Consider the following 18202-nt stretch of genomic DNA (forward strand, 5'->3'; position numbering starts at 1 on the left):
CCTCTGGTCCTCCTCCTCCCTCCTGCTCACCCAGGTTTGGCCTTAGGAAGTCAACCCCAGCCCCCAGACACTACTGGGCTCACAGAAATATGCACACACATGTACACATACCCCCTCTGCCAAGTGCCGATACACATGCGTGCACAGTGCCTGCCAAGAAAATCACGGCTTCCTGTCTCTGGGCCTAGAAACCTCTAGGCAGGCCAGGAAGGCCATCCTGGCTGTGTGAAGCTCTCGAGGACAGATGCTGCTCAGCTTTCAGCTTCTTCCCAGCCACCCCTGGGGGATCTTCCCCACCCCACCTCAGGTGTCACTGAGCACTCAGGGCTCCCTCACCCCTACACCCAGGGCCGCCTCAGCTTCTTGCAGACCATGGCCTGAATAGGCCCCTGGGAGCACAGGGTCACAGAGTATAGAAGCCTGGCTTTATGGCTACTTCTTACTTCATCCTTCCCAGCATCCCCATTTCACAGCTAGGACTGAGATGCAGAGACAGGAAAGAACCTGCCTACACCCTCAGGCTGAGGAGCAGCAGAGCCAGGGCTGCTGGCAGGGCTGGGGTTGCGAAGGGGCCCCCTGGGGAGAGCCCGGCCAGGACCAGAGTAGACCAGGTCAGGCTTCCTATAAGGAGCCCTAGTGGCACAGTGGTTCAGCGCTCAGCTGCTAACCCAAAGGTTGGTGGTTTGAATCCACCAGCCACTCCACAGGAGATGTGGCAATCTGCTTCCGTACAGGTTAACGCACACCTGTTGCCACTTGGACAATTCCAACTCATAATAACAGCCTTGGAAACCCTATGGGGTAGTTCTACTCTGTCCTATAGAGTCGCTATGAGTCAGAACTAACTTGATGGCAATGAGTTTGGTTGGGTTTTTGGGTTCCTATGTCCCCCTGTGACTTGCACCAAGGTTGCTGATGGCCCCTGGGGTCTCTTGCAGGGTCTGGCAGGGGCTGGCCTGTCAATCACCAGCCCCTTCCTCCCTTGGGTCCCTCCCCTAAGGGAAGGGGCCCGCCTCTGGCAACACCCCTTCCCTATAGCAATGAGAACCCCTGGCCATCTGTCCTGAGGCCCAGTGTAACCTCCACCCTCTGCCGGCCTCAGTTTCTCCACTGCCACAAAGACTGCTTGGCAAGTGTTTACACATACACACACACTACCCCAACCCCAAGCCCTGAAGCCTGGGAACCTTGAACTTGACTTCCTCATTTCTGTCTTGCACCCCAACCTCTCTGGATTCCACACCCAGGGAGGTCTGGATCCTCCCTCAGCCCTGCCTGTCTCACCCCTGGCCCCTAGCCTAGGCACACCCATGGTTGGGGAGGGGGGCTGGCCCTGACACCAGAGGAGATGACCACCTCCAGGCCAGGGCCCCAACCAGACTGTACCTGGCTCTGTGCTTGGGCCTGGGGGTAGGGAGTGAGTCAGAGCTGCGTGGGCACTGGTCCTAGGTGTCCACATGCAAGGAAGTAGTTGGGAGAGATCTTGCCCCATCACTGAGCTGCAGCATTTCAGGGCCCTCACCTTGTCCTTGACTCAACTTTGTTAGGTCCCTTGGCCCACCTGCAGTACTGCTCCACCTCTCTCAGACAGGTGAGGCCTGTGTAAAGGATGGGGAAGGAAAGGGAAGGCTTCGATCACAATCTCCCTGTAAATCCCCATCTCAGCTACTCAGCTTCCCTGGCAAGCCCAAGGCTGCCAATGCAAATGGCTTTCCTGGCAGCCTGATGCCCAGGCTGGAGCCAAGTTACAGCAGCAGCATTCCTCGAGACAAGGATGGGGGCGGGAGGGGGAGGGACAGGGTGCACACTCCTTACAGCCCCACCTCCAGAGCTAAGGCCTGCAGGGTCACCCCCGTCTCGATGCTCCATGGGTGACGTTTGCTCTACAGCAGCCTGACAAATTTCACTGCTGGAAAGTTCCTCTCACATCTAGCCTAAATACCCGAAGCTGCAGAACAAGCCTTGCCTTCTTCTTGTCCCCCCCAGGGCAAGACCAAACGCAGCTGGGCGAGGCTCACTTGGCACCTGAGGCTAGTGGACCCAGAGTCCCAGAGTCAGCCTGTTTGGCTATGCAGCCACAGGTGTGGGCCTTCCCAGCTTGGACCTCCCTCAGTCTTCTCACCTATACAATAGGACTAAAGGCAGGAAGGGGCTAGCCACCACGTGGAGCCATCACCGAGCCCCCAAGCCCAGACAGACCCTCAGTGCATGGGGACCCAGGCCTCCCACTCCCAGCCAGCGTGACACAGACCCTTCTTAAGGAGGCACCATTTTAATTCACATTTAGTTTAAAAATAAATACTCTGTTCTTCTCTCCCAGATGGGGGGGTGGGGCTGGACAGTGAGGCAGGGAGGCTGCACAGTAAGGGAGATAGTCTCTGCCACCTCAGTACTCCCCCGCAAATGCCTCAGATGTCCCATCATCGCTGTTCCTTCCGGCAAGGCAGGCGTGCATGGCTGAGGGGAAAATTCCATGACCATGGGCTCCAAGCTTGGGGCTGGGTGCCTGGGGGAGGGTAGCTGGCCCTCCACCAACCACAGATCCACAACCTGCTGTCAGCTCAGGTGGTGGCCCGTTAGATGCAGGTGATCAGAACGTCCATGGAGGTGGGCACTTCGATCTCTGCAAACAGCACGCGGCCCCTGGTGGCCCCAGAATCCCCAGCCTTGGCCGCGGCCCTCAGCAGGCGCTGAGCACGCTGCAACAGTCGCTGGTTCCGGCGACGGCCCAGTCGGCGCAGCGCCAGCAGGGCCAGCACGTGCTCCCGCCTGCAGAAACGCGCAGCCCCTCACTGCAGACCCAGCAACGCCAGTGACACGCCAGGCTGCACTGAGGGGTACCCTAGCTCCTGCGTGTACCCAGCGGTCCTGGAGCCCGGCCTGGGAGGCCAAGCCTGCACAAGGCCAGAAACAGGTGAGGGCTGGGAGGGAAGGAGGGGGCAACGGGCTGGTGCGGGTGGGTCCAAGTCAGGGGGTCGTGGGCCCTGGAAGGAGCCAGGCCTCCTTCTGGGAGCACTATGGGCCCCCCCCTCGCCCCGCACAGCCAAGCAGCACCCCGCTGTGGTGCGAAGAAAGGGGAGAGGCAGCATGGCGGAGGGAGGATGAGCACTGGGCGGGCACGCAGCACCCACGCCAGGAGTGGGGAGGAGGGAAGGGGCAAGGGGAAAGGGGAAGGGAGAAGAGAAAAAGGGAGAGTGGAGGGGGAGGGGAACCCCGGCAGGGGCTCCCCGTGCCAAACCAACTCCGCCCACGGGGGCGCGGGGAGGACGTGGGGCAGGGAAGTGGCCGGCCCAGGGGCTTTCTGCACCCTCCCCTTCCCGGAATCTCCAAGGCCGCTCCAGGGAGGTTCGGGCTGGGATTTCCACGGGTTCCGATGACTCATCGTGGCCCAACACACACCCCGGGATCAGAGCTGCCTCCCTCAAGCTGGCCTGGCTCAGGCGGCTGGGCCCGCGAACTTCGGGCTTCCAGAGGTTTCCTCCCAGAGGAGGGGGCGCGCCTCCCCTCAGACTCCCAGGAGGTGGGGAGACCGCCCTCCACCGGGCTGAACAAGGACAGGCCAGGTGGAGTGTGGGGAAGGCAAAGGCCCCGCCCGAAACTGAGACGCGACCCCGGCGCCTCGGTCCCCCCCGCTCCCGCGCATACACATAGGCTCCTCCCGGATTCGAGCTCTGCCCCAGCGGGGCCCCCAGCCCACGGGAGGGGTCCCCAGCCCACCGGAACTAGCACGCCCTTCCCTGCGGCTTCTCATGCCCCCCATCCCCCACAGCCACCGGGACACTCTGAAGGCGCAAATCCCAGCCCCCAGGCCCAGGGGAACCCAGAGGGGGCGGGAGCACAGACCTGACGTCCTGGTAGCTCCCGATGAGCGTCTCCAGGTGGCGGCCGATGTCGTCCTTGTACGTCTCACCCAGGATCTCAGACACGCACGGGATGGCCTGGTCCAGCCACGAGGCCTCCGAGCCCTGAGGGGACAGGGAGGCGCCTGAGGCATACGCCCCAAGAGCCCCGGACGCCCCACCTGGAACCCCGCATGAGTGCACCTTTCCGCCTTCATGCAGCCACCACCGACCCCTTCCACCCCCTGTGACGTCCTACACAGAGCGCAACGTGGGCCCCTGCACTGTCAGCCGCCACACAAGAAGTCCCCATGCCACCTCCCCAAGATCTAGAACACAGAGGTTCTTCCTGTCTCTGCGTTGATGGGGAAACTGAGGCCTGGGCCAGGAATTACACAGTCAGCTGGAGGCCAGCAGCCCAGATGAGAGTGTGTGGCTGGAGGGGGGAGTAGAGGCGTCCCACAGGCCCCACCCATGGGGGGGCTGCGCCTGCAAACTGCACGTGAATGTGAAGGACTGCCGCCCCACCTGGCCTGCCCCTCTCCTGCCCCTTCTCTATCAGAACCCAGGATGCTTGGCAAACGCTGGAGCTGCAGGCAGGAGGTTCCCAGCTGAGGTAAGTGCCCCGTGGCAGTGGCCACTGCTCCTACCAGGCCCTGGAAGGTGTCGCCAATGGCCTGGGCGTCGAGGCTCATCTTATGGGAGCCAGTCAGGCGCTCGACGCCCCGGAACCGCTCGCGTGGCCTCAGCGCATGCACCAGATACTCGCGGACCACGAAGCGGTGTGCCTCGTTCAGGATCTCCTGGCGGGTAGAAGGCAGGGGGGGCAGGGTCAAGGAGGCAGTGCCCCCGAATCCCAAAGTGGGCATGTCCCAGCCAGGGCCCGCCCCCTTCCTGTACCTGCCCCCGGGATGGAGCCACGAGCTCGAGATGGCGGCCAAAGGCCACCACCTTGTCCATGACAGGCTGAAGCACGTCTTGTGTCAGCCAGGCCTTGGTGCACACAGCCCTGAAGAGTGGCTGGGGGTGGAGAAGGGGGTCAGGAGTCTTGAACCTCATCCTGTCCACCCACCAGTCCCTCCCCTCGACCCTTCCCTTGAAGCCCAGTCCACAACTCCTGGCAGGGGCTATCAGGCCCAGCAACATGTGTCACCAGGAAGGAAATTTGGCGGGCTACCTGATGCCCTTCTCTACCAGGCTGCCTGGTGCCACTTCGTCTCAAGCCATGAGTTGCATCACTAGGCCTTTGCCAAGAATGCCTCCTCCAGGCCTGAAGCTCCAGCCTGCAGGGTTTGAGTGGAGACTCTACCCCGGCCCTACTTAGGGTGTGTCCTGGACAGGCTGGGGCAGGGGCCCAGGCCTGGCTCCCTGGACGCACCATTCTGGGGCTGGGTCTTGACCACTAAGAGGTACAGACTGAAGTGAGGTGGGCACATCCCAACCGACCCTGCTCATCTGGGTCCCCTGACCATCCTGACACACATCCCCCTTGAACTGACCCTGGAAGGAAGTAGGTGCTGTGACCTGGGCCCACAGGCTCCAGGGCACAGGGGCACCTGCTGGGCATGAGAAGTGAGAAAGAGGCAGGCCTGAAAGGTGACAGGGCCAGCACCCCCTCACCTGGACATCACTCTGAAAACCCTGTAGTATATGCTTCTGGAAGCTGGAGGTGGTAGCTGCCAGGGGCTTCTCCAGTTCCTCAAAGATGCCTGGGAACCTGGCCAGAAGACTGGTCCTGAGGATGAACCAGGACAGGTAAAGTGGGGGGTAACGGAGGGAAGCCTAGAGGAACCAGGCCCTAATTGCAGCCACAGTCATGCAGGCTGGACACCACAACTCTATTTGCTTAGACTACAGTGTGAAGGGCAGCCCCAGGAGCTGTACAATGTAGTACCCTTGGAGCAGAATCAAGGAGGGGACCTTACCAAGGGCCTAGGAGCCAATCACGGAGGGCTCAGTCAGCAGGGTTGTGGTGGCCCCACCCCATGGCAGAGCTCCCCTCAGGCACCTCTGGGCTGAACCCTCTCAGTGGCAGGACAGTGCAACATGCCATGCCTGGCATAGGTGGGGCTCTCCTTTGAGCCTCATGATTACTCCCCTAAAGGTGATAACGTTCCCATTTCACTGTTGAGGAAACTGAGAGCTGATCTGTGCTCAGACCCCACAGCCTATCAAGGAAGGCTCCCTGCCTGAGCCACCCCCAGATGGGGCGGGGAGTGCTACTTGGGCCAGGAGCTAGATCTGACTGAACCCCCAGGGTCCCCAGTGCCTGGCATGCCACCCTCAGATGGAATGGGGACCACCCCTGTGCCAGGGAGTGGGTCTGGCTGAACCCCCAGAGTCCCCAGTGCCTGGCATGCCACCCTCAGATGGAATGGGGACCACTCCTGTGCCAGGGATTGGGTCTGGCTGGAGCCCCATGGTCCCCAGTGCCTGCCATGCCACCCTCAGATGGAATGGGGACCACTCCTGTGCCAGGGACTGGGTCTGGCTGAACCCCAGGGTCCCCAGTGCCCAGGACCAGCCTGGCACTGATTAGGAATTGGAGCATTAGAGAAGCAGTGCCTGGTTGTGGTCATGCTTTGAACCCCGGAAGGCCTGGTTCAAATCCCATGTCCACCACTTATTGGTTGTGTGACTGTGCCCAAATGACACTTCCTTTCTTATCCATAAATGGACTCACTGCAGTCATGAAATCGCACCAGACCTGTTAAGCACCAGCACAGTGCCGGGCACATCACCAGTGCTCACAGAGAGTCAATGTGACCGGAATTCCCTGAGCCACTGAGTCCCAACACAGCCCTAGAGAGCTGGCTCTCTGATCCCCATTTGACAGATGGAGAAACAAGACTCAGAGAGGTTAAGCGACTTGACCTAGGGCAGAAAGCCACTAAGTGGCAGAGTCTGGACCTGAACCCAGAGAGAATGGCCCCAGAGCCCATGAACTCAGTGACTGGTGCGCCCACAGGGGGTAGTATTGAAGCTCTGCCTGGGGCTGAGGACACGGAAGAGGGCAGCCATATTCCAACCCACAGAGAAGGTCTCCTGGGAGCAGACAGATCCAGGCCCATCCCTCAGCATAGCCCAGGGTGGGGTATCAGGGACGGCTTCCCGGAGGAGGGGGTGTCCCTGACAAGGAAGGAGAAGGCAGGCTGGGATAAAAGGAGGAAGGAAGCTGAAGGAACCCAGAGTGGCAGGGCCGGACTGGGCAGGTGGCAGACAGGGACTGAGGCTACCAGAACTCTTTGCTCAGCTTTAAAACCTTTCCCACATCCCTTCCCAGGCTTCAACTGCGCTGCCCATTAAGGAGGGGGGAGGAGGGGCGCCGGAATGGGAGCTGGATAGGCCGGTCCCTGGAGACCTCCTGGGGAGCCTGCCCCGTCCTCATTCCAGGAGAGACCAGCCCCTCAGTGCCGAGATTCAGGTTCCTCTTCACTTGCGCCCCCCACCAGTGCGCGCTCACACACATACGGACTCGGCGCAAAGTCACACGACGGCCGCCCTACTCCCGCCGCTGAGGGACCCGACTGCTTCCAGGGTTCCCGGAGCTCGCCCGCCCCCTGCTGGCCGCGCTAGGCACCACCCCGCGGATATCCGGAAGAGGCCTTCTGGACGCCTGGCGCCCACACCCACCTGAACTCCTCGCAGGCGTTGATGTAGGCGCCCAGGTGCGGCTCGCTCACAGCTTCTGACTCCAGAAAAGCTTTTTCAAACCTTAGGGTGCAGTACGCAGATGCCATGGGGTCCCTGCTAGGCCGCGGAGTGGCCCCGGCTAGGCTTCCCCTCTGGTCTCCAACCGCCGGCCTTGTGCTGGGGCCATTCCCGCCCCCCACCTACGGGCCGGAGGTCTCGGACTCTGAGCAAGCGGGATGGGGCTCCCCGGACGACCGCCGCCCACACCTGGCCCCTGGCCGGCGGAAGATGCGCCCGCACCTGGGCACGAAGAGGCCGAGCGCCCGCGCGCAGATCCGCAGGGTGGTGGCCTCTAGCTCTGCAGAGATGGCGCCGGCCGCCTTCACGTGCTCGGCCACCAGCTGCGAACAGCGCGACGCACTGAGCGCATGTTCGAGACCCCAATGTCCCCAGTCCTTCAGCTCATGGCCTGGCAACGTCCTCAGCCCATTCCGCTCTGCCTCACTGTCCACTTTCCCAACTCCTGCACATCTACGGGCCACCTGTCGAGCTGAGAGCTGTGCACCACTGTGCCCCAGGGATCTCAATTCCACCCCACTCGAGAGGGTCCTGTCTACACGGAGGGGAGGTTAGGGCTGGGCTCAGCATCTAGGGGTCCCCACCGAGCGCCTGAAGCCTGAGTAAACGCTCCCAGCCCTGCCTGGCCGCACCATGTGGACGTCAAAGGACAGCGGCGCGTGGTAGCGGCCCTGCAGCACGTCGGGGGCCTCTGCTGCCGCCCAGCGACTCTGCTCCATCTGCAGGATGCCTGTGAAGCAGTTGGCGATCTTGGTCTGCGAGGGACGATGGGGTGGTTGTGAGACCCTTCCGGGGGGATAGAGGGCTGGGCACTGCCTTCCTCCCAGGCCCTCCTTGCCCTCAGGAGGAGGGCTCCCCCGCAGGGGCAAAGGCCCATGCCTGAGACCACATGGCGGAGGTGGTTCCCAGGCCAGCACAGAGAAACATCCTGGGGTAGCACGCCACCTTTCGGTGCCAGCACTCCTGGCACCAGCGCCAGGGGAGCTGCCCTGCCCCACTCCTCAGGTCTGGCCCGCCCCGCCCAGCCTCACCTCTAGGAAGCTGGTGTAGTCCTTCTCCAGCTGGGCCCACACTTCCGGCTCCAGGAGTGGAGGCAGTGGCTCTGCAGGCAGCGCCAGGTCTGGGGCGCCCAGGAAGTCAGGACTGGAAGGCAGGGCCACAGCCTGAGGGCCTGGGCAGGGCTCCCATCCAGCAAGGAGCAGCAGCTGCCTCCCACTCCCTCGGGCCAGCTCAAAGCCTGAGGCCATCACTGCAGGGTCATGGAACCTGAGCCTCTGTTCACACTCCTCTCCCCCGGCCTGCCTTCAAAGCTTTTATGCCCCTCCCCGGAAGCTTCTGAAAGCTCAATTTCCAGGGATTCTAGCAACAGCCAAGCGTTTGCAGAGGACATAAGGATGGCTGTCCAGATGGACCTCAGCCAACTGCCTCGGTCATGAATGGGATACACCCAAGGCTGGGCTGTAAACCTCCTCTACCCCAGCACCACACAGATCAGGAACCTGCTGCCATCTAGCCCACTCCGCTGTCCCAGAGAGGAACAGGTACCTGCGTGAGGCCACACAGCGAGGGAAAAGGAGCCTTGGCCTTTTGAGGACCCTCCTCTCACTGGCACCCCTGCCTGTGGGGCCGGGGGAGCACCCAGCTCACCTCCCGCTCCACAGCGCAGAGCCAGGGGTGCAAATTCCCAGCAGGCTGTGTCCAGCACCCAGGTGCAACCCAGAGGGGGGAGCAGAGGTGAAACAACCATCACCAAACTCTGTGATCTTCAGGCTGCCTTCTTCTAATCAGAACAAAGGCACGGCCTGGACTTGCGCAGGCCCTCTAACTGGTACACCTGCACGGTGGGAACCTGGCCTGGGACACTTTCTACCTTGGGGAATTAAGCTTAGTGGCCGCTTAGGAAAACCCTGGGCAAGGGAGCACCACGAGGCCTAGGGTGAGAGTGTAGAGCAAAGGGGTTTGAAGACCCCGCAGGCTCTCAGGCATCCAGTCACCAGCCTTCTCCCAGGGAGGAAGGGAGAAGGAAGTCGCCCTGTGTCCCCCAGAACTGTTCTGAAGGCCTCCCCAAGCTCACCTCGCCATGGCACCCTGGCCTGCGGCCTCACCTTCCGTAGACATTGGAGGCCCAGTCCAGCAGGACGTAGAGCTGCTCACAACCGCGTGCCTCACACGCCAGTTCCTGGAGGCGCTGGGCCACCGCGCCGTGGAAAGCGCGCAGGTAGGCCTCCCACGCCGGGAAGCCCGCGGCCGCGTAGACAGGCTGCACCTCCAGCCGCACCTTCTGCAGGTCGCGGCGGACCAGGCCGCCGAGCTCCGCCAGAAGGCGGGCCAGGCCAGATGAGCCCTCGTTGTCCCCCAGGGCCGCCCCGGAGCCTACCCGCCTGACACGCTCCCGCGCGCTTCGTCGCACCGCGTCCTCCCAGTGCTGGCGCCAGCGGCGCGGCGTGCGCAGGAAGTCTCCGTCGGCAGGGGGCGCTGGGTGGGCCTCCTCCTCGGCGCGCACCACGCGGGCCAGTTCGGCGAGCGCGGCCGCGTCCACGCCGTGCGGACCCAGCGTCTCGCTCACCATGGCTCCGATCTCGGCGGCCAGCCCGTCGTAGAGCAGGCATACGTCCATGGCGCGCCGCGCGAAGCCCGTGGGGTCCTCCTCGTAGGCGTGCGAGGCCTTGGCGGCCACCAGCTGCATCTCCAGGTGCCTCAGCTGTTCGAAGGCCGCCAGCAGGTGCCGCTCAGTAATGAGGTCGGCCACAGATTTGCCTTCTGCAAGGGACAGGCGGTATGTGTGTCCGGGAGAAGGGACAGCGGTGAATGGGGCGGTTCCGGGACCTCGGCAGGAACCAAGGCTCAGGCGTTGGTGGGCGACTCAGCCCTGCCCTGCTTTAACCCCCCATAGCCCAGCTGAAGACCTGCTCCAGGAATGGCAGCCCCAACTGCCAGAAGCCCTCCCTCAGAAACACTGTGGAAGAGGCAGACCCCAGGCCCCAAACTTGGCTGCAAACAGCAATTTGGATTAACAGTGGGGGTCTAGGGTGCAGCCTGGGGCCTACCAGCAGTGCCCAGCGCCTGGCTCCCCAACCCCACGCTGGCTCTGCTGAGCTGGGCCTGGTGGCTGGTTTGCAGCCCTGATAGTAGGTCTAATGGGGCAGAGCTCAGGCTGGGCGTGCCTGGACCCGGGCTCCTGCCCCAGGGCTGGCCTCCAGCACTGCTGGCTGGTCTCCACTCTTGGGCAGCCCCCACCCACTGTAGCCCTCTGCCTCCATCTGTACCCCCACTTAGAGCCCACCTTCAGTGCTTCCTCCTTTGGGCAGCCCCTCTGACCTCCCTCCAGGCAGCCATCGCTTGTGCACCATCTGTGGCCTCATGGTCAGAGAAGGCCAATGCCTTGTCCATCCCCAAGCTTGGCCAGGAGCCCAGGCATCATGCCGGCTCCTGGAGGCGATGGACATGGAAGGCTAGGGTTCTGATGTCCTGCAGACCTGGGTTTAAATCCCATCTCATTCATTTCCCAGCTGTGAGGCTTTAGGCAATTCACTTACTCTCTGTAAGCCTCACTTTTCTCATCAGTCCAATGGGTGCACCTCTCCCTGAGATGTTCGAATTTAAACAGCATTTGTGCCAGTCACTCAGGGTGGGAGTGGGGTCGGGGTTGGAGGGCCCGTTAGAAAGCTGGGGACGAGCAAACACAGCCAGCTCATCTCCCACTAGCCACCCTCTGACCTCAGTTTCCCCTCATGCTCAGTGTTGCTTGCTAGGCCCTCACCTGAATCGGTTTCCAGTTCCTCAGGCCCCACCCCAGTGGATGCCTGCTGGCTGACACCATCCATGCCCTTGGAGGGCATCTCCAGGCGGTGGGCCTCCCCTGGCACAGTGGGGTTCTGGGGCCCGTCACCAGCCATGCCCTCCTCCAGAGTGCGTCGAAAGGACCGGAACAGGAATCGAGAGCTCCGCCGGAGTAGGCTGGGGTCCTCAGGGACCCGGGCCCGTTGGCTCACCCGGGTGAAGGCCCGACGCAAAGTGCCCAGACTAGGCCATGCAACCTCATCGTATTGGGTGCTGGGCATGTCCCCGCTGCTCACCCGCCGAGTACCCCGTGCTGGGGTCTGCTGTTGAGCTGGCTCCTTCCGGCTTTGCATCTCCGGCCCAGGAGTCACTGGCTGTGGTGACTGCATCTTGGTGGCAGGAGAGCTGGGGATGAGGAGGAGGCTCAGGAGGCCTGGGGGGAGAAGAGTTGCCTAGTCCTGGGAAGCAAACACAGAAACCCAGAAAGGAGAGCCCCATGAGGCCTGGCCAGGCCCAGGGGCTTGGTCAGGAAGGCTTCCAGGGGGAGATGACCCTCAAGCCACCTTCTTCGTGCCAGGCCTCAGCTGCGAGCTGAGACGTAGACAGCCACTTCCATGGGATGCCTTCCTGGACGCCTCCCTACCATCCCCAGAGGGTCCCTCCGTGCCCACACCTCACTCGGCCTGCTGGGCCAGACCCTCTCCAGAATTAGAGCAGGGAGTTAAGCTTTCAGGTTCTGGGGCCCAGCCCAAACCCCAGCCAGCAGCTGCCACCAGGACTTCTAGGTCCTGAAGCCTAGAATGTCTGCCCCCCACTCCAGTCCCTTTGCCACCCTCCAGAACCCCCAGCTCACCCCCAGTTCAACCGAACAGGCCTGACTGCTTCTGCTCAGAAGGGTGCCCAGGGGCCCCACAGGCATCTACCCCCTTCCCAGGGGCCTGTAGAGCCAGAGGCAGGTCCGGCCTGAGGGCACTGGCCAAGGCCATCCTGTGGCTTATCGTGGTCTTGCAGGCCACAGGGGAGGCTGCGGGAGGGGCTTCGGGTTTATATTTAACTGGGGGAGGGAGTGGAGGGGTTTCCATCACTGCTTCCCACCCCTGCCAACCCCTTGTGCTGTGCCCTGACCCCTGCCTGCAAGATGCTGAGTCAGGTCTGCCCCTGCCCCTGCAGACCACCCCTTGGCCCTACCCACCCCCTCTCCAGCGGGAGAAGAGCTGGCTGTGTTTGCTCTTCTGGCTTCCGGTTGGTTAAGCTGGGGGCGGGAGAGACAAGGGGACCTTCCCAACCTGCTCCCGCCCATCCCATTGTGCAGACGTGGCCACTGGGGGCTGGGGGAGTGGATTAAGCCAGCAAGGGCCCACCTTACCCTTGGAGAAACTGAGGCCCAAGAAGGGCTAGACCTACTGAAGTCCCCAGCCAAGCAGAGGCAAAGCCCCCAGCCCACCCCAGGACTCCCTCCCCTCCCCACCAGGTACCAGGAGAAAGCCCAGGCTGGAGCCAGCACCTGACCCTGGCAACATTGGGCCTCAGCTTCTCTGCAGTGGGGTGACACTGTGATAAGCAGTCCCAGACCCCCACCCGCCTCCACACTGTCTGGCAGGGTCTGTTCTGGTCCTTGTAGGCCTACCTTCTTTGAGGTTCCAGGGACAGACAGACACAGAGAAGTTGAAAGGAGGCCCTGCCAAGGGAGGAGGGAGGGTGGCCCAGGTGACTGCTGAGGCCTTATCGGCCCCGCCCTGGCCACAGGTCATATGCTTCCCCTGGTGCCTCCTAACCCTGCCCCAGCTCAAACCCAACCCACACACGGCAGGAACACAGTCCCTGAAGCTGACCACACAGCCCCCTCACCTCTCTGGTGCCACTCTGAGCAGCAGGCACTGGGGCTGCACCCACAGGGGCAGGAGTAGTGATGAAGAGACCCTTCCAACCTGGGCTAGCCCTCCCTGTCCCCTCCCCCGTGCAGGGGGTGGAGGGGAGGGGCAACAACACAGGGAAAGGACAGCCAGGCTCTCCCTTGGTTGGTTGGGAAGAGCTCACACTTAGTAAGTACCTGCTGTGTGCCTAGCCTGATGCCTGGCACAGATCCCCATAACAGCATGGTTACAGGAGTGACTGTCATTCACCCCATTTCATAGATGAAACTGAGGCTCAGAGATGGGCTGGATCTTGCCTCAGGCCACACAGCTCAGGTGCGAGGAGCCTGGAATGAGTCCAGGTCTGTCTGGAAACCTGGGAGCAGAGACTGGCCTGTGTTTCCCCAAGCGCTAGGGAGCCAGGCTTGCTGCCCAAAGCCCCTTTTCCTGGCAGAGGGGCCCGAGATGCCAGGAGAGGGGCCAGAGAGCTTGAAGTCCTCTCCCAGGAAGCCCAGAGACAGATTCCGGGGTAAGGGGGGGACAGCTGCCTGGGTGCATCCCATGGGAGGTTACACAGGCCTGGGCCTGGGTGCCCAGTCTGCTCAACCACCCTGTCCCCAGAGCTGCGCTGAAAGGCCCCAGACAGCCCCTTGGCCTCCAGCCACACCACCCCTGACCCTGCTCCCAGCAGCCTCCCCCACCAGCCCTGACCTTCCCAAAGCGCAAGTCCCGATGAGCCACTCCTGCGTCAGGCCCCTCCGTGGCCCCCACACCCTGAGGCCAAGCATCCGGAGCCCCCTTCCCGAACCCATTTTTTGCAGCTCCCCTAGGCCCTGTGACATGCATCCACAGCCAAGCTACAAGCCTCTTCTGTCCCCTGTGTCCCTCTGTCCTCCCGCCTTTCCCTCAGACCACCCCCAACTGGCCTGCTTTCCTTCCTCCCCAGATCTGACCTGGGTGTCAGGATCCAGGGATGCAGGCACCCCCACCTCCAGGGAGCCCTCAGACTGTTGCGTCACCAGCTCTCACCATCTCTTTGCTCAGCGGGCACTCAGGTCCCTGGTGAAGTGACCCCCTGCGCTGCCCCGGGAGGTTCTGCCCGCCCCCTCCCCATCACCCCAGAGCCCGGCCTAGAAGAGGGGTAAGCCTCCAGTGTCAGGACCCCCTCCCCAGGCTTGCCTGGCCAGGTGTCTCTCAGTGCATCCAGGGGGCCTCTCTCTGGCTAGCCAGCTGGCTCTCTCTCTCTCTCTGCCCCTATTGCCCTGAATGTTCTGTAAGGCCTGGGCTCAGAATTGGCTGAGCCTCAAGGCCCTAGAGACCCATGCCCAGCTGCGTCAGGGCCAGGGGTGAGGACACCACCCAAAAGCCACAGTCATTGGGAACTCCCACCCTGGACCACCCCCACTGTGGTCAAGAAGTCAGGCCTGGAGAAGGCAGCAAGTGGTGACTGGAGCAACAAAACGAGGCTGTCTCAGGTGCCACCCTTGCTCTCCCCAGCCCCCCACCTCAGCTTCCCCTACCCCTTGCTAGCCCTTCGCTGCTGCAGCAGCCCCTTCAGTGCCCAATCCACCCGACCAACCACCCACCATGGGGCTGGACCACTGCCCCATCCTTCCAAACACAAAACTAGTCCCTGTAAACAGGGCACTGCCTGTACCCTGGGCACTACCCATGGGAAGGCCTGTCTCCCCTTCGGGCCTGCCACCTGCCCCCCACCATCACCTGACCCCAGCCGTAGCCTCCTCACTGCTCTCCTTCCTGGGCCCCTGGGGCCCGTTTCAGAGCAGTCAGTGGTTCTTGCCAAAATAGAAACCTCCCTTGAAACCTGCCGTGAAAGTAACATGTCTTCTGAAAGTCAGGGACTTGACAAGGACAAGCGTTCCCACCTTCATTATCCAACATTTACCTGGAAGAACTAGTTAAGGCAATAAGGCAAGAAAAAATATAAATGAGAGGTAAGAATATTGGGAAGGAACGGATAAAACTCATTATTTGTGGTGGTATGATTGTTGTTGTTAGGTGCCGTCAAGTCAGTTCCGACTCATAGCGACCCTACTTACAACAGAACGAAACACTGCCCGGTCTACGCCATCCTCACAATCGTTGTTAAGCTTGAGCTCATTGATGCAGCCACTGTGTCACTCCACCTCGTTGAGGGTGATATGACTGTCTCCTTAGAAAATCTGAGGCTGACAATTGTTGGAGCTTAGTAAGGGTTTAGTAAGCTTTGTATGTAGATGTTGGGAATACAAGATGCAAATACGATCACTTCCTTTCCTAGACCACAGCAAAGACCGCTAGAAAAAGGTATTTAAAAGTCTCCCTTTCAGGAGAGCAACAAAACATATCACCCTTCCAGTGAGAATGTTTGCACAACTCAAAGAATGTACTCAGCGTCACCGAATTATACGTGTAGAAATGGCTTAATGGGTGTATGTTTTGCTGTGGAAAACCTGGTGGCGTAGTGGTTAAGTGCTACGGCTGCTAACCAAAAGGCTGGCAGTTTGAATCCACCAGGCGCTCCTTGGAAACTCTATGGGGCAGTTCTACTCTGGCCTATAGGGTCGCTATGAGTCGGAATCAACTTGATGGCACTGGGTTTGGTTTGGTTTTTTGGCTGTTTTGCTGTGTATATTCTCAACAAGAACAAAAAAATTAAAAAATAACATACCACCCTCCCAGCTGCCGGCATTGTCAGCAGAAGCTCTGACTCCTTACCTTGGCATTCAAAGCCCTTCCTATCCGACCCTACTGGCTTCATCTCCTGCTCACCACCCACTCAGCACCACTCCCCTCCCCCCACACCTTTGCACACCCTGGTCCCTCCACTTACAGTGACCTCACCCCACCTCCTCTGGCTGTCATCTCCTTCAAGGCTCAGCAGAAGTGGCTCTTCCTCATACAAAGAAGCCTTCCCTGACCACCTGAGTCCCAGACCACAGTCACACGCCCTATTCCCATGACAGGGACAGGCACAGGACCCTCTCTCTGGGGGAAGGAGAGGGCCTGACCCACCACCCACCCAGATGTGAGCCCATATGTGTGTCCACACAGTGTGCGTCTGGTTTGCACATCTGGATGTTGGGCTGAGCATCTCCCTGTATGTGTGGGTCCAAGTGCCTGCCGGGGGTTCTCTCCGTGAGTCCCTGTGTGTCTGTGTCTGTCTGTGCCTGCATGCTTGTCTTTGCTTTCCGCATGTGTGTGTCTGTGTGTGCGTCTTTGTGTGTGACTCAAGCTGGCCCTCCGGCCTCATCAGCTAGGCTCCAAGCCAAGGCCCTTGGCCCAGAAGGCCACTGGCAGAACCAGAATGTCCTCAGTCTCTCAAGCCCACCCTCTGCCCACAGCGCCCCTGTGGCCCTCTGGCCCCACCTGCCTGGAGCATACCTGCTAAGTAGACGGAGACTGGGTCCCTAGGCAGAACCGGGCACCTGGAGATGAAGGCCGAGTGGGGCCCTCAGAGCTGGGCCAGGCTTCGGGGCCTCCAAAGAAGCTGAGTGAGTGACCAACAGCTGGGACTTCCCAGCCGTGGTCAGCGCCGCCTGGACCCACCAGCCCCACCCTCCGCCCAGACCCCATACTTTCACTTTCAGCAATGCTCCCACCCACTTGTCATTCCAAAGGCCAGGCTGCTGCAACCTTTGATTCCTGGCTCAGGAGCTGAGGACAAGGGCCAAAGGAGAGGGGCTAGGGCCCTGGAGAGGGAAGGGCAGCACACGGAAACCGAGACTATGCGAGGGGTTCAGTCTGAGGCCAGAGGGAGCAGGCGCTGGCCTGGGAGCCACCAGCCCACAGGCTGAGCCCAGACGGGCTCTGCCTGCTCCAGGCAGGGCCGCCAGCACCAGACCCATCCTTCAAGCTCACCCCAAGGTCCCCTGTGCCCGGCCTGTGCTGGGACCCAGGAGAGCAGAGACTTGGCCTCATCCTGGGGGAGTGCGTGTTGTGGGGAACATTCCAGAAGCCTCCATGAGTGGGAAGAAGGGAGGGGGGCACCATGCTGAGTAGGAGGAGGGAGAACACTCTGAGCAGGGGTCAGCAAAGGCAATCATGGGGGGGCCTCACCTAGTGAATGGGGAACTCAGGCAGAAAGTGAAGGAAATGGGGTGGGAGACAGTGGAGAGGTCACCAAGACTGCCCAGAAGAGACAGCTCCTGCCCTTCGTGGGGGGATTCTGCTGCAAGCGTCAGGAAGAAACTCAGGGAAAGTCCAAGGAGAACAAATCCAGGCCTGTCCCAACCTGGGCTGGAGCCACCAGGGCCACAGGACAGAGAGAGGAGGGAAGGGGGGTGCCAAGAAGGAGAGCAGGGATGGAGGTAGTAAGGGAGCTAAGACACTGCAGCACCCACACCTGTGGCACATGGGGCAGGTTGGCCAGAGATGCCTAGCACCTCCTCCAGGAAGCCCTCCGCTTAACCACTTGAGTCCTTTCGCCACTGAGCCCTGGGTTTCCCTCTTCAAACTGGGTAATGAGAGCCCCAGCTCTTCCGGGTATGCCAGTGCCACAGGGCCCTCTCTGGAGACAGAGAGGCCAAGAGATGGGAGGGGACAGCAGCGCTCAAGAGAAGAGCTGGAGCCACGGTGACAGCCAGGGCTCCTTGGTGGGTGCCCAGGCCTCTTCGACCCTGCTGGGAGCCCCAGGGCCCCTGTAGGGGAGATACCAAGACTCAGGCGGAGGAGCCTGGTCTCAACCACACTGCTGGTCAGGGAGGGCCCAGGACACCCTCCACCCCAGGGGCCAGGCCTAGTGGACACTAGGGGCTCCCAGACAAAGAGACAGATCCCTGGAAAGCTGGTGGGGTCCAGGGCCTGGGAGATTGTGCCTGGACGTCCCCCAACCTCAGCTACACCGCACGGTCACCCAAGCCTGGGTCCACTTTTTGGCATGAGACTGTGGTGTTTCTTTTATTCTACTTCCATGTCATTTCCCCCCAAATTTCTGCATAAAATCCCTTTGGAAAAGTCCCAGGCTTGTCTCGAAGAGCCAAGGGCACAGGGCTTGGCTGGCCAGGGTCAAGCAAGGGC

General features: G+C 61.3%; 1 protein-coding gene across 12 annotated transcripts; it reads right to left on the bottom strand.

The window, feature by feature from the left end:
- Window positions 1-1926: 1926 nt before the first annotated feature.
- EXOC3L4 (exocyst complex component 3 like 4) lies at window positions 1927-17074 on the bottom strand. Of its 12 annotated transcripts, XM_049898695.1 has the most exons (14): window positions 16568-16718; window positions 13381-13559; window positions 12958-13008; window positions 11311-11763; window positions 9656-10310; window positions 8582-8693; window positions 8183-8305; window positions 7773-7873; window positions 7473-7553; window positions 5460-5574; window positions 4740-4859; window positions 4490-4642; window positions 3844-3965; window positions 1930-2769 (listed from the first exon to the last, which is right to left on the bottom strand). In XM_049898695.1, exons 2-14 carry the CDS (start codon window positions 13418-13420, stop codon window positions 2577-2579), a joined length of 2319 nt encoding a protein of 772 aa, XP_049754652.1. In that variant the 5' UTR covers window positions 13421-13559; window positions 16568-16718; the 3' UTR covers window positions 1930-2576. The 12 variants fall into 12 exon arrangements, with proteins under 12 accessions (XP_049754659.1, XP_049754662.1, XP_049754660.1 ...); XM_049898702.1 differs by having other exon boundaries at window positions 1927-2769; window positions 11627-11788; window positions 12958-13559; XM_049898698.1 differs by lacking the exons at window positions 13381-13559; window positions 16568-16718 and adding an exon at window positions 17045-17074 and having other exon boundaries at window positions 11311-11788.
- Between the last annotated feature and the right edge of the window lie 1128 nt (window positions 17075-18202).

The sequence above is a fragment of the Elephas maximus genome, chromosome 10 (assembly GCF_024166365.1).
Source record: "Elephas maximus indicus isolate mEleMax1 chromosome 10, mEleMax1 primary haplotype, whole genome shotgun sequence".
In the NCBI taxonomy this organism is placed as follows: Eukaryota; Metazoa; Chordata; class Mammalia; order Proboscidea; family Elephantidae; genus Elephas; species Elephas maximus.

What these genes read in the sequence shown, in the direction of transcription:
- EXOC3L4 (XM_049898695.1), bottom strand. Translation starts at nt 13,420, where the DNA reads ATGGGGATCTGTGCCAGGCATCAGGCTAGGCACACAGCAG. An exon ending in GGAACTGGAAACCGATTCAG is followed by an intron (nt 10,311 to 11,310) that starts GTGAGGGCCTAG and finishes TGTCCCTTGCAG; the next exon opens with AAGGCAAATCTGTGGCCGAC. An exon ending in AACGCCTGCGAGGAGTTCAG is followed by an intron (nt 5,575 to 7,472) that starts GTGGGTGTGGGC and finishes GTTCATCCTCAG; the next exon opens with GACCAGTCTTCTGGCCAGGT.